This window comes from Centruroides sculpturatus, unplaced genomic scaffold (genome assembly GCF_000671375.1).
Source record: "Centruroides sculpturatus isolate CEXI.00-Female unplaced genomic scaffold, Cexi_2.0 scaffold5, whole genome shotgun sequence".
NCBI classification, from domain to species: domain Eukaryota; kingdom Metazoa; phylum Arthropoda; class Arachnida; order Scorpiones; family Buthidae; genus Centruroides; species Centruroides sculpturatus.
In genome coordinates this window covers 1081872-1095986 of record NW_019384397.1, presented here as the reverse complement: position 1 = coordinate 1095986, position 14115 = coordinate 1081872, and the positions used below count along the sequence as shown (strand labels likewise).

At 32.5% G+C, this 14115-nt stretch overlaps 1 protein-coding gene across 3 annotated transcripts; it reads left to right on the top strand.

Moving 5' to 3' along the window:
• The first annotated feature begins 3988 nt into the window (after positions 1-3988).
• On the top strand, positions 3989-13768 carry LOC111618470 (ankyrin repeat domain-containing protein 39-like). 3 transcript variants are annotated; one of them, XM_023360012.1, is made up of 2 exons: positions 3989-4116; positions 11025-13768. In XM_023360012.1, the coding sequence occupies exon 2, from the start codon at positions 11031-11033 to the stop codon at positions 11502-11504; it is 474 nt and encodes a 157-aa protein (XP_023215780.1). In that variant the 5' UTR covers positions 3989-4116; positions 11025-11030; the 3' UTR covers positions 11505-13768. The 3 variants fall into 3 exon arrangements, with proteins under 3 accessions (XP_023215780.1, XP_023215781.1, XP_023215782.1); XM_023360013.1 differs by having other exon boundaries at positions 4014-4116; positions 11029-13768; XM_023360014.1 differs by lacking the exon at positions 3989-4116 and adding an exon at positions 4150-4256.
• The last annotated feature ends 347 nt before the right edge of the window (positions 13769-14115 follow it).

The following is a 14115-nucleotide window of genomic DNA, read 5'->3' as shown; positions in this document are numbered from 1 at the left end:
ATTTGTAATAAAAACAAGAAAGAGAAGACAGATCTAAAAATGAAAAGGAATAAAATTCTGTTCCACAATAAATAGACGATCCCTAAATCTGTGATAAGCAAAACTGTTTGCTAAGCATTTTGTAACTTTGAAACAAAGGTCTTTCTTTGTATGACGTGTTAAGTCTACTATATTTGATACGACTTTGAACAACTCTACGATTGACTGATTAATGAAAGATAAAAACTGAATCATTATTTGCTTATAATTCTTTTAAGAAATTACAAGGAATTTAAATGCCAAATACCTGTATTAGTATTTAAAACTTGAAAGAAAAATCGTTTCCCCCTTCCGAATCATCATAAGTTTTCATGAATATTATTATTAAAAATTAAATATGTAAATACGTGTAACGAATTTTTTAATATCATTCACATATAATATTTGAAACAAGTTTAAAAATAATGTAAAACTGTATAAGAAAGTCATTGTATTTTATTAATATTTAAGCTTACATATCTATAAAACAGAAAAATTCAATTAACATCTCAATAATAATCATTTTGATACTAACTGAAGTGTCAATATTTTTAGTAACAACTTATATAATAACTTCTCCGATATAAAAGTAACAGCAATAATCTTTCGTAATTAAAATCATGTGACTAGTCGTTTTCTATATTTATAAAATATTTTTCTTATCTGATAGTAAAAATTTTGATAGAATTTCATAAATTACTCTTTTACAATTCTTTCTTTCTTCAGATACTACTTACATGTCATAGATTCAGCCAGACCTACAATAAAAGCCATTTATTTATTTTTTAATTTTTAGTTTCTGCAATCCGGAGGGCAATAAAAAGGCCTTCTTTCATATTCATTGTGAGTTAGGGCGGAGTGATAGTAATGGATGAGGCTTTATATCAGGGGTCTCAAACTCAAACGCAGCAAAAGGTCAGTCAAATAGATATATATCAGAGCGGGCCTTATTCAATATTATTCAGTAAACAAAAATACACTGTAGTTTTAAAAAACTCTAACAAAAGTCCTTTTGTTGCCAGGCCTTTACGACTTACGTAAACAGTTAGTCGTTTAAATTTTTTCTGTTTTAATTCCCGCAAGATGTTAGAAATATTGATTTTTCAGAAAAGAAATCATCAAGGCCACGGGACAAATATGAAACCTTAACGGCCGTGTCCGGCCCGCCGACCGCCAGTTTGCGACCGCTGGCCTACATATTCATATCCATCCATTTGTAAAAATTTCTGAATCAACAGTGATTTAAACATGGTTCTTTATAATTTTATTAACATTTGAACGATGATTCTATATTTAAAATTAAAATAGATATTTATTAAATAGCCTCATTGGGCTGCAATTTGAAAAAACTGTAGACCTATATATTCGCACTGTCGTCCATCCCTCAGTCTGTCTTTTCTTAAACAACTTTCAGGAATAAAATTCTTTGGTTTCAAAACATAATTTAGTAAATATTGAAATTATTCTTTTCGTTTATAAGAATAAGAACTTTTTCCCTCAGCAATAAAATTATTCGTTTCGTGATTACGCGGATCCTCTGGGTGTATTTGTTAAGTTCGAAAATTGTCATAAAATAGTATGAAAATTGCCCAATAACAAATTCAAAATAACCAAAATTGCAATAATAACAACAATGTACTTTTTAAAAAGTAAATGTCTATTAATGACAGCAGTAACGATATTTCAGCAGACAATGTTTTGCGCAATTTCATACCCAAACAAGAGATATAGATTATAAAAGTTAAGCAAACGGCTGTTCAATACCACTAGTAGGGCGTTAATTTTGAAATAGTTAATGAAATTAATTCAAAAAACATATTTTCGTGCAGCATTTTTTTTCCATCGCGGGACACCTGAAAGTGCGGGTCCCCAGGCGAGTGCCCTATTTGCCGGTACCAAGTGCTGCTCTGTAAATCACGTCGTGTGTAAAGTTCTTATATATGTATTTAAGAATATGACGTTATGTAATGGAAAAAGTATATATTTTTGATTGAATGTAGATGTCAAGCATTATCTCGGAAATTTAATCAGGGATGCACAAAGCTGATTAAGTTCGTTTCTACACTCCGTTGCAACATTTAGAGAAAAGGATTCACGAAAGTAAATATATATTTCAAAAATAAGATTCTTTACATTTTTCTCACAAAAATTTCACGATTGACGATTAAAAGTTGACGGATTCCTGAACGACTTGCAATAATGAAAGTAAAGTTTTTGCGATTTAATCAAAACTTTTAATATAATAATATACCGTAATAAACGATATTGTATATTTATTGTGTACTCTCCCATATCATCATCTCATGTTGCCTTTGATCACTCCGGATTCATCTTTATCCTGACTGATCAAAGGCAATCAAAAAATTTCGAAAATATTGTACGTAAAATCTGTGAAAATCAATTTTTTTCTGCTTATATTATCGATTAAGGGACCAATAATAGTTAGAATTTAATCTATTATTGTGAGTTTAGGATTCATTTTATGATATCTGTTTTTAAACACAGAGAAATATTCTTTGATGGAATTCATCTATGTAGAATATGACGGTAAAAATTATAGTCGATTCTTTGTTCAGACGGATATGATTGATTATTTCGGAATGGTGGAATTTCACGTTATTCATTACTAAACAAAATCCCGGAAATCACCTCTTTAGATCACAATTGTCACGCTGAAACAAAAGAAGGGAGTGTAGGAACATATACCCCTTTTCGTTATTAAATGAGACTACGATTCGATTTTTGTACGCAAAGGAAACTTTACAAGGAGAACATGAGATTCGGAAACTGGCAACCTATGAGGAAATTCTGTAATGTTTGTGCAGCAAATGCGCAGGTAGGAAGTTGATGGGCGCATCAACTGCAATAGAGCTCATTATCTCTGTGAACGAAGCGATTCAAGCTAACAGGTAAGTCTCCTAACAAGTCATTTGCTTCGGTTATGGTGATAAACGAATTGAATGATATGTTTAGCTATTCATAGGGGACTAAATGAGCAGGACTGTCAAGAGGGGACGGAAACTGGGGATTTTTTCCCGGGCCCGGAACAAACTTAAAGACTAAAAGACGAAAAATATAATTATTATATTAAATAATAAGTGATTAAGTAGTAGCCCACGTTGGGAATCCGGGATCCTTTTCTTTGATAGGAAGTTAATATGGAGTGTTCAGCACAGATAGGCTCTATACTCCGAATAGCTTCTTTTGATCGCTAGGCGACCGATGAGCCGGCCTTATAGAAAGGCCAATACGCACACGTGGGAAAGAATGCCTTCCAGGAAGAGTTTTAAGGAAAATTGGCCCCGGAAAACTCCACGCTGTCAGCCCATTCGAGCGAGGCGCGAACCCACGACCGAACTCCCAGTGTTCAGGGACTGGTCCACTCAAAGTGCGGGTACGAAGTCCACTCGGCCACTAGTGAGCCTGGGGATCCGGAATCGGATCTGGACGAGTTGAAAAATCTCAGAAATTTTTGGGGATGGCCCATCCGGATATGTAGAGCCCCGTCCCTCACCCTATTGTGGGCCTGATCGGACCCGTAATGGCATGCTAAATAGACCCTCTTTCTGCCCACAGAGGTAAAAGAATTTAAAAAATAAACAAATCTAATTTTAAAAAATTACTAAAATAAAATACCTATAGGAGTTATCTAAACTGACTGATTCTGCTGAATACAATAAAACAATTTGTTTTAAACAATCAACTAATCAGTTATTCCGTGGTCCGGCACGTTTTGGATCTATTGCCATTAGTTTGTAGATCTGTTATGACTGTTTATTTTATAAACAAAATACGAATTTAAAAAATAAACAAAATAAACCAAAGTTTTTGTAATTTTGTTACAGTTTAATAATAGAATATNATTATATTTGAAGATTTTGTTTGCAATTTAATGAAAATTTGTATTTAATAAACAAAGTTTCAATTAAGTTTTAAAATCTTTAATACAAAAGCTATTTTTATTCGAAAGGGGGCGCTAAATATGTCATTGAATTTTGTAAACAATGCTGTTACGTCGAAAATGAAAACTTAGACTTTGGAAACCAAATTTTTTTAATTTCAAGATACCAGTTCCTGATCATTTCTAAAATTTTAAGGGTAATTTATGTGTCATTTCGCGAAAATATTTTCATATTGTATTGTGCAATACCATACAAGAAAAGCTAATGTGCAATAAGTAGTGTGCATGCTGCCATTAACCTATCTTTAGCCCAAGCTTATACACAATACTTAGAAGGGTATGATTCTATTCCTTGACATTTGATGCCTAACCAGGTTTTAGATTATCCCTATATAAACAAAAACCTAATACTATGAGGCTGGGAGTGATCTTTCACAATATGTGGCTCTTTTAAATGTGTGTCTTGCAGAGTGACAAAAATCAAAAATATTAAAAGGAAAAAAAAATTTTAAATTAATATTTTTACTCCCTACAGGAAATGATTAAAAATGCTTATAGACATGAAGTTGAAAATTGACTATTAATGTGAAGTTGTTTGCTGATATAGTAAGTTTATAGGCAAATTTAAATTAAACATGGCAACTATACTTAAGAAAAGTGCTTTTAGAAGCCATGTAATAACTTGTACAGTTCTACCAAATGAATTGATTAGAACTACAGCCCAGAATTTTGATGGTCAACTCAGCTTGACATGAATTTCTATAGTGTGTGATTAGGGTTGCAAATTTGTCAACTTTTTTTATTACCATTAATTTTCAAATTTCGACTCCAAATGCAAAATGATTACACTAGTGATTTAGTTTATTGTTGCCTAAACTTTACAAATTGCACATAAATTTTAGATAGGCAGGTCACAAATTTTTTGTATATTCCATATATACTAAAAGTAGGCATACAGCTGTCGTTTAAAATGCAAATTATTGGTGTGTTTACTAATGCATTTTTTTTTATCTGATTATCAGTTATGCATAAGAACATTTTATTTCAATTCTGCTTCTATTTCTGCTATTGCTAAAATATAATATCACCATGGTATAACTTTTCCATACTGTAACATAATGAATACATTCAGTATGTACAGTACAGTACTTAATAAAAAATATAAAAACTTGCTTCAACCTCAGTTCAATCATATAAGAGACTATCTTCCCCATCTACTGGTAGCTTTGTTAATTTTTGACCATTTGTTTATTCATTAAAGTGCATCCAATTTATTGCATACTTTTTGAATTTACATAGGTATTATTTTTTTCTTTTGTTTCCTGGCTTTTTTCTTGTTCTGTGTGTCCCAAGTTTTTTGTAATTTGAAATAGTCTCAGTCCCATCTACTTTGAATTATTTGTACTCTGCTGTACATATTTTTCCAAAAATTATTATGATTATTTTTATGTATTATTTTAAAATATTACCTTTTATTACTTTTCATAATTCTTTTAATCTAAACTCTGTTTACAGTTAAAGTAGCTGCTTAATGCTCAAGTAGTGTCTTTATTTGAATGTTCTCATTTTAATAACCGATAAATAAAAACATATCTGACATACTGTATATTAGTTATTATTACAGATGCAGTTTAATTACAAAAAATAGACTGCTGGAATATACTCTAGCACAGCTTAGCTCTCTGCTCCAGTTGCTTAGCTCACAACTGGCTGGTCAAGATATAACTGGTATTTCCAAATAGCTTACCATTAACTTCAAAATAGTTTGCCATTTTCTCATTTGTTTTGTTGAAGATTGTCATTTGATTTTCTATTGGTGTACAACAATTGTTTTATTTTTGCTTATTGGGCTGCAATTTGAAAAAATTGTAGTCCTATAAATTTCCACTTTCATCCATCTGTCCATCTTATTGCCTGTCTGTCCTTCCTTACTCTTGAGAACAGTGTTAGATTAATGAAAATCAAGACCAAATATAGAAACTTAGGAGCAGGAGGCCCCAATTAACTATATACGAACTTTCAATGCAAACTGGAAGTTGCATTATTTCAATTCAAAACTTTTTCCCAGAAAGGTGTTAGATAGATGACTTGCACATCTGTATTTTTAAAGAAAAAATATGATGTACTGGGGCAAGACACTACAGTACTAATTTCAGGTGGAGAGCATATATTTTAAATTAAATAAATTAAAAATATGATTAAAAATTGTAACCTGACATTATGACAATGTACAATAAATAATTGATCATTTTTACTTATTTTCCAATTAGAATAACTTAGCTAAGATGTGAGAATAAAGTCAGTTTCTAAGTTTCTTAGTCAGAATCTCAGAGGATATCTGAGAGCATTACTATATTCTCAGATTCTTTGTATCAGAGAACATCCTCTATGTTTCTGTTAGGAAAACCATCCAAGATCCTGTCCTTGAATAATTTAACATGTCATGCATAGGTTTATAGATGTTTATAGATTTAACAGATATTTTGGCTGTTTAGTGTTTATAGTTCAATCAAGATTAAATTGTTGGTTCCAAAACCTTTCTATTGGCAGGCCAAATTGTGCATAAATTGTAAATAGACAGACCACAAATATTTAAAATAGAGATATTCCAAATACTCAAAAAATAGGCCTATATCTATTATAAGAATATGTCAAATTTGTTCACGAGAAAGACTAATGTGTCCACTGGCTGGAATTGGCTTAGGGCAGGGGTCGGCAACCTTTTGAGTCAGAAGAGTCAAAAATTACAATTTACAAAATTTCAAAGTTTTTAAAGAGCCACAAAATTTTTTCTTGCCAACAATAAATAGTACTCGCATAAATAAAGTTTTTGATAAAAAAAACTAATCTATTTATTCAGAATTGTCTTGTGTCGAAAGCATATTAAACCTCATAGAAACATCCGACGACGGCGTCATTCGAGAGCTTCCGACGGACTGACGACAGTGACGACGCGTGTCATGGGAGAGAAGTGCGATGAAAAGCGAGTACAAGTGGCTGAGAGATACAATCGGTGCCGAATCCTCGTTAATCGATTCAGAACGATTTTTAAATTTTTTTTTTTTTTTTTTATAAAATAAATAATATTTGCATATGGAACTAAAGAGCCGCAGCTTCACATCCAAAGAGCCGCAGGTTTCCGACCCCTGACTTAGGGCCATAGTTTTAAGCACCACTAGATTAAATTATTGTCAATTTGTGCTTTTTCAATAAGAAAAAGTATACATTTCACATTTATATTATATGTTGGCTTTGTTTTTAAGATTGTTTTGGAATCTCCTAGAAATTTCTACTCATGGAGTGATCCTCATTTGATAAGTACTTATAGACTAAAATGTAGTCTTTGTATCTATCGAAGTTGTTTATATGTAACAATATTTCTCATTCTTACTTATTTATATATTGCTACTCAGTTTATACAACAATTTACAGTCATGTGCAAGTAACAACAGAATAGAGATGAAAGCAATTATATAAAAAATGTTAAGAAACAGCACATTCAACACTTGAGCAACATTAGACAAAAATATGGATTATAGTGATTACAGAAACATAAGTATGGAATAAAGTAAATTTATAATGCATGGGACCATCTTTGGCCTTTATTACTACTTTAATAAGTCTTGGTATTGAAGCAACTAACTTTTCACATAAATCTGCAGATATTTCTGTCCAGCTGGTTCAAATAGCGCACTTCAATTTGGACAATGAGGCCAGTTTTTTTTTTTCGAATCAGTTTTTTCAAAACATTCCACAAATTTTCTATTTGATTTAAATCAGGCTGTTTGGTGGCCAATCTAAATGTGAAATGTTTTTGTTTAGGAACCATTGACATATCGTTTTAGCATGATGGGAAGATGTATTGTCATCTTCCCATCATGATAGATAAAATCGTCATCACCAAAATGTTTCTGTCATGTTTTTAGCAAAAAATTGCCTAAAATTTCCAAGTAAACCTCTGCATTCACTGTAGTGTTGACAATTTCCAAATGTATAGGTCCTGCTGCAGTTATGGTAGCCCAAACTATAACTTCATTTGGAAATTTTGTTTTAGAAAGAAGGAATTCTGATAGAAACTTTTCATTGGGGTTTTTCCAAACTTTGCTACCATTGTTATCTTAATCCTATGCAAATATATGAGACTTGTTGGTAAACATAACTTGTTTCCAATGCATCAAATCCCAATTCTAGTAGGCTTTTGCCCACTGCAGACAATTTATGCTTTTCAGTCAGATATAGTTTCTGCTTTGCTTTTCTTGATATGTAGCAATTAGGGATTGCAATTGCTGGATCCCTCATCCAGCAATCCAGCTGGATCCAGTGCATTTTTTGGCCTGCTGGATCCAGCAGGCCGAAAAATGCGCTGCAGATCTGCAAATACTCAATTAACTTTCTAAATAATGGTGCAAAAGTCTATGTTGTCAGCGTTGCCGCTTTGCTAAGTGCGCTATTGCTCGGCGGTGAGAGCGACATTGCCATTCAGTGCAGCACGTGCTACACTCCCTCTCTACACCGCACCACCCGTCCTTTTACCTCTGCTGATCTAATTGACAGTTGACTTTTCGCTCTTGCTAAATAAAGTGTCTTCGCGCTAAATAAAATAAGTAACATCCTCTCCTAGTCCTGGTGCATAATTCTAATTTACAGTCGGTTGTGACGTCAATGAATCACGTGACGGATCGCCGTTTCAGCTGCGAGACAACAGCACTTTTTCGACTTTTTTTCCTGAATAAACTCGGTGCGCAATAAAAACGCTATTTATTTCATTTTTCGCAGCTCGAAGAAATTAGAGAATTTGAATTTTTTAAAATTTTTTCAAAAATTTCGGAAAAATTGCGACTAAAAAATGCCAGGGGGGCGTCTGTGACACGCTACATGATCTTAAATGAAAATTGAATTATTTACCACAAAAATGGCTGTAACAATTTGGATCAAACTTGGTTAGTTTAGTGAATTGCGTAAATACATATATAGTGGAACCAGCAGCAATGGCAGAGAAGATTATGGAAGTGGAAAGCGATGATCCAGATAACCCGTATTCCCTGAATTTCACCTTGGAACAAGAATTGGAGATCCAACTAAAGCGTGAGAAAGAAAACTTCATGAAACGGAAAGAAACTAGTACTGAGAAGGATTATGATAAGTTATTAAAAAAGGAAATGGCTGTTTATGAAAATGAGGGAGTCAGAGGTGAAAACTTATCTTTGATTTATAATTATTTGATGACCCTGAAACCAATTAGCGTAGAGGCTGAAAGGGCCTTCTCTGCAGCGGGATACATATGCAGTGCATTAAGAAGTAGGTTGGGAGACAACACCATTAATACTATTTGTTTTTTGAGATCCTACTTCCAGAAAAGTCAAAAAAATAACATGATAACATGTTAAATGACAAAGAAATATTTGATAACAAAAACATATTTGATGATAAAAAATAATATGAAATAAAAAAATAACATGAAAAAATAAGTGATTGATTTAATTTTATTTAATCCTTTAAAATGGTTTATTCAAGACAAGACTGATAATTTATAACTTCTTCTCTAATTCTATTAAGTAAGAGTATTTAACTTTTATTCTATAAGTGGTTAAATAACTTATAAATAATTACAGACTGATATGTAGAGCCTATATAAGAAAACTGGTAAGACTGATAGCCACTTAGCCACTGATTATCCATCCTTACATTATTATAATATAATATATTAAAGTAAATTAATTAGTAGAATTACCTTTGCTATTATTTAACTTATTACATTATAATTATAATTTAACTAAACATTTATAGTTAATTATCTCTATCTCAAGTGTTAAACCGAACCAAAGTTAAGTTTACTACCTAAATGTGTAAGACGTTTTACTGATTTAAAGTGAACAGTCTAAATAATAAAAGGTTTTTAAGTATTTAAAAAAATGTTTTATTTCTTTAAAAAAACCATAAAATGCTAAATAGATAGATAACACTTTATTGCACCAAAAATACATCTGCGCTGGATCCAGCTGGATTGATGTTGGTCCAGCAAAAATCCAGCTGGATTGAAAACACTGCTGGATTGCAATCCCTAGTAGCAATGTTCATTTAACCTTCTGAGAGTTGTTTTTCAGATACATCTGTACCAGTTTCTTTCCATTCAGCATTTATCTGGATGACTTAAATCTTCCTCCTCTAAGATTTTGATGTGATTTTTGTTTTCTCATGTCATAGTTACATGGAGGGCATCTACATCTAAATTGATTGGAGACAGTTCCTTGTGCTATATATTTAGCTATAATTTTAGACACTGCAATTTGTGTACATTGCATTTTGTATTTATCTGCTGCTTTTCATCATACCTGTAATATGAAATTATCAACTGTTTCTTTGCACCACTGGTGTTTTTTGCATAGTTTTAGAATGCAAACATTAAGCACAATTAAAGTTCTGCAGATTCAGTTTTGAAGTGTGATATTACATAATAATAGTGTCACTAAATTAATTTTAATATGGAACATGCCCATCAAATTTTAAACTTTTGTCCTTGCTATGCTAGTATTCCATATTTTTGTCTCTACTCTTGATTAGTAAATGAAGCATATTTTCTTTTATAATGCATGAAACTGATTTCATTTTAGCATATGTTTGTGCAAATGTATCATCTCAAAATTTGCAAAAGCAATCAACAAATAAACATTAAATATATTTTTTAAACTTGCTTTTGAAATGTTGTGATGCAGGAATTTATAACATTATTTCATATTTTTCACCAGAGGTTGTATTACTAAAAGAAATATTTTACTTTAAACTCTAGTTCAGAATCTTTAAGTTTAGGATATGCATACTTAGAAATTTGAATAAATCAGCCATACTATTAAGCTTTAATAGACTATGTTTATGCTATGTAAAGTAATGAGAATATGTAGCAAGATTTTGAGAGTTTGTGGAATTTTTTATTTACAAGTAAACCAGTCTTAATATTTTAATATGTTAAATATGCATATTTTGGTATATACATACAAAAAGGTCTAAATTAGTCTTACTGTATAATATATTATGTCAGTTGTTATTCATTAAAATATATGTTATGAATCATCAAAACTTATTTTATAAATGAAAATTATTTTTTCAGATAGTGATGAATTCCAATCAATCACATCAACATACAAATCATTGTTGTCATTCAGCATATTCATCAGTGCATCAAACTTTAGAAGAACTTGATTTTGAAAAAGGTATTTGGTCAGCAGCTTTATATGGTGATTATGATAGAGTAAAAGAGTTTATAGACAAAAACAAAGATCCTTCAGTTAGAGATTCTTCTGGATACACAGCATTACATTATGCAGCTAGAAATAATCAATTACAGGTTTGTAAGTTGTTGTTAAAATCAGGTGCTAATCCCAATGCCCAAACTCCAGGTGGTGCCACTCCTTTACATCGTGCTGCATTTAAAGGAAATTATGAAATAGTTCAGTTATTATTACAGTCTGATGGTGATCCTACAATATGTGATAGTGATGGAAAAACACCAATAGATAAAGCAGTTGAAAATAATCATAAAAATGTTGAAAATATTTTAAAGGAAGCTGCTCAAAATAAAATTCTGTGATAATATAATGTTTGTATATTAAGTTAGACAATAAATCTCAATATGAATAAGGAAGAACAATTTGATTTAAGAATAGAAATCTTCAATAATAATGCATGATTTGATTCTTAATCCTACATTGTCACATTTTAGTTGATAAGATGATTTTTTTATGATTATAATGAACACAGGATGACACCACACCAAATTAATAATAATAACTCTCCCATGGTCATCACCTTGTTGTGGTGGGAGAGCCCAGTAATTTTACTGATCTATTGGGCAATGCCGGCTGGAGCACAAGCTCTTGGTAGGGATACTCATGCCAGTAAAGTCTATGGGGAGAAATGAAGCTAAGAGTGACCACACCCACAATCTGTGGAGATATTTATCATGGTAGTAACCAGGTCTAAGTCTGATACCGGTTCAGATGTTGCCCAGGTTAGCAAGGTTTGTGTGGGTTAGGCAGAGGCTCGTGTTCAAAAAATATGCCACAGTCTCCTTTGGTTACTGGTGGTGAAAGCAGTGCCAGCCCAAGCATGGTTACTGCAATGTTCTCAACAGATGTGAGGAACCAACTTAGCCTTGGTGTTTCTGTAGCAATGCAGGCTGGAAAACCACTCCAATGGATGAAATGGACAATAGAAATGAACAAGTGAATCATCCATACTTACTACACCATCACAAGACTTGAAACAAACATGATGGCATAGACAACAACTACATCATAGATTCACACAATATCCTCACTTCACTGCCACCAAACAATGGGTTGTTGATCAAAAAACAACAATTATACACAACCTTATCCCACAAACAACACTTGAACTATCAAACAACAGGTTGCTGATCAAATACAAGACAAGGTGAAAAGTTCTCGGCCTAGCCCATAGATGGCACTGCTACAAATGAAATTACTGTTTTGTTATGGTGGTGGTGCACTTGTTGCAAAAGTAAATACCAAATGGAAGGGATTCAAGTTTATTCATTTTTGACAAAATGAATAAACTTGAATCCCTTCCATCATAAAATTTTTCATTTTGGATGGTTTATCGCCAACAGAAATTCATCCAAAGTTGGTAAAAGTGTGTAAGGAGTCTGCACCTTCGTTATCAACAGTAAAAAAATGGGCAGCGAGTTTAAACGTGGTTGTTCATCAATTGAAGATGATCCAAGTGAAGGATGGCCAAAAACTGCAACTACCGAATAAAATATTGAGAAGATACATAATATGGTTCTAGATGACAATTAAAAGTGTATGAGATAGCTAAGGCTGTAGGCATCTCAGAAGAAAGGGTACGGCACATTTTACACGAAGAACTCAGTATGAGAAAGCTTTGTGCAAGATGGGTGCCGCATTTGTTAAATGCTGATCAAATGACATATTGTCAATATTTTGTATTTGATTTGTCAATGTTTTGTAGTTGATTTGTCAATATGACAAATGAAACAAATGACTAATTGACTTTCTTAGAAATGTTTGTGCCATTTTAAGAAGGATCCAACTGATTTTCTGCACAGATTTGTTATAATGGATGAAAGATGGGTTCACCAATTTACATCTGAGTCAAAATAACAATCCAAGCAGTAGGTAGAAACCAGTGGCTCTGCACCGAAGAAAGCAAAGACAATTGCATTGGCTGGATAGGTTATGGCTAGTATTTTTTGGGATTCTAAAGGAATTCTTTTAATTGACTACCTGTTAAAGGGTCAAACAATTAATGGGGAATACTATGCACATCTTCTTGACCAGCTAGATGAAAAAATTAGAGAGAAAAGGCCTGGTTTGCAAAAAAAAAAAATCCTTTTTCACCAGGACAATGCACCCGCTCACAAAGGCGCTTTGACAATGGGAAAATTAAAACATTTGAAGTATGAATTGTTGGAATAGCCTCTCTATTCACCAGATTTGGCTCCCTCTGACTTTCATCAATTTCCAAATCTTAAGAAATTTTTGACTGATAAATGTTTTGGTTTTGGTGAAGAGGTGATAGCAGCGGTAAATGGATATTTTGAAGACCTTCCAGAATTGCACTTCAGGGATGGAATTCAGTTATTGGAGAAATGTTGGACAGAGTGTATTGAACTAAAGGGAGACTACATTGAGAAATAAATGCATTTTTTAAAATAAAAAACTCATTTTTTCACTACTAGGCCGAGAACTTTTCACCTTGCCCTCGTACATCAACAGAAACATTAACATTAATAAGGATCACATAACCTGTCGGGATAATTCAGCAACAAGCACTGATTATAGCACACACACAACAATTACCACTAATGATACTACAGACACTTCCTCATCCACCACTGATAACATAGATATAGATTTAGTTAATAATGCTCTAACTTATATTTCAGGAAACACTCACTAAATACAGTATATGGGTACAGATCCCACACAGACCACAAAAAACCAAAATTCAACACATCAAAGGTAGTAGGAAAAACACTAAATTACATAATCACTCACAACCACACTACATTAATTTAATTTCTACACACTCAGACATTCATACATTAGTTTATGCTGGGGCAGTCACAGTAGTGACACACCATGGACTGAAAATACAATCACAGACAGATCCACACAAAACATAATTCTATCACAAGCCTGCCTGGCAGAGAAGAA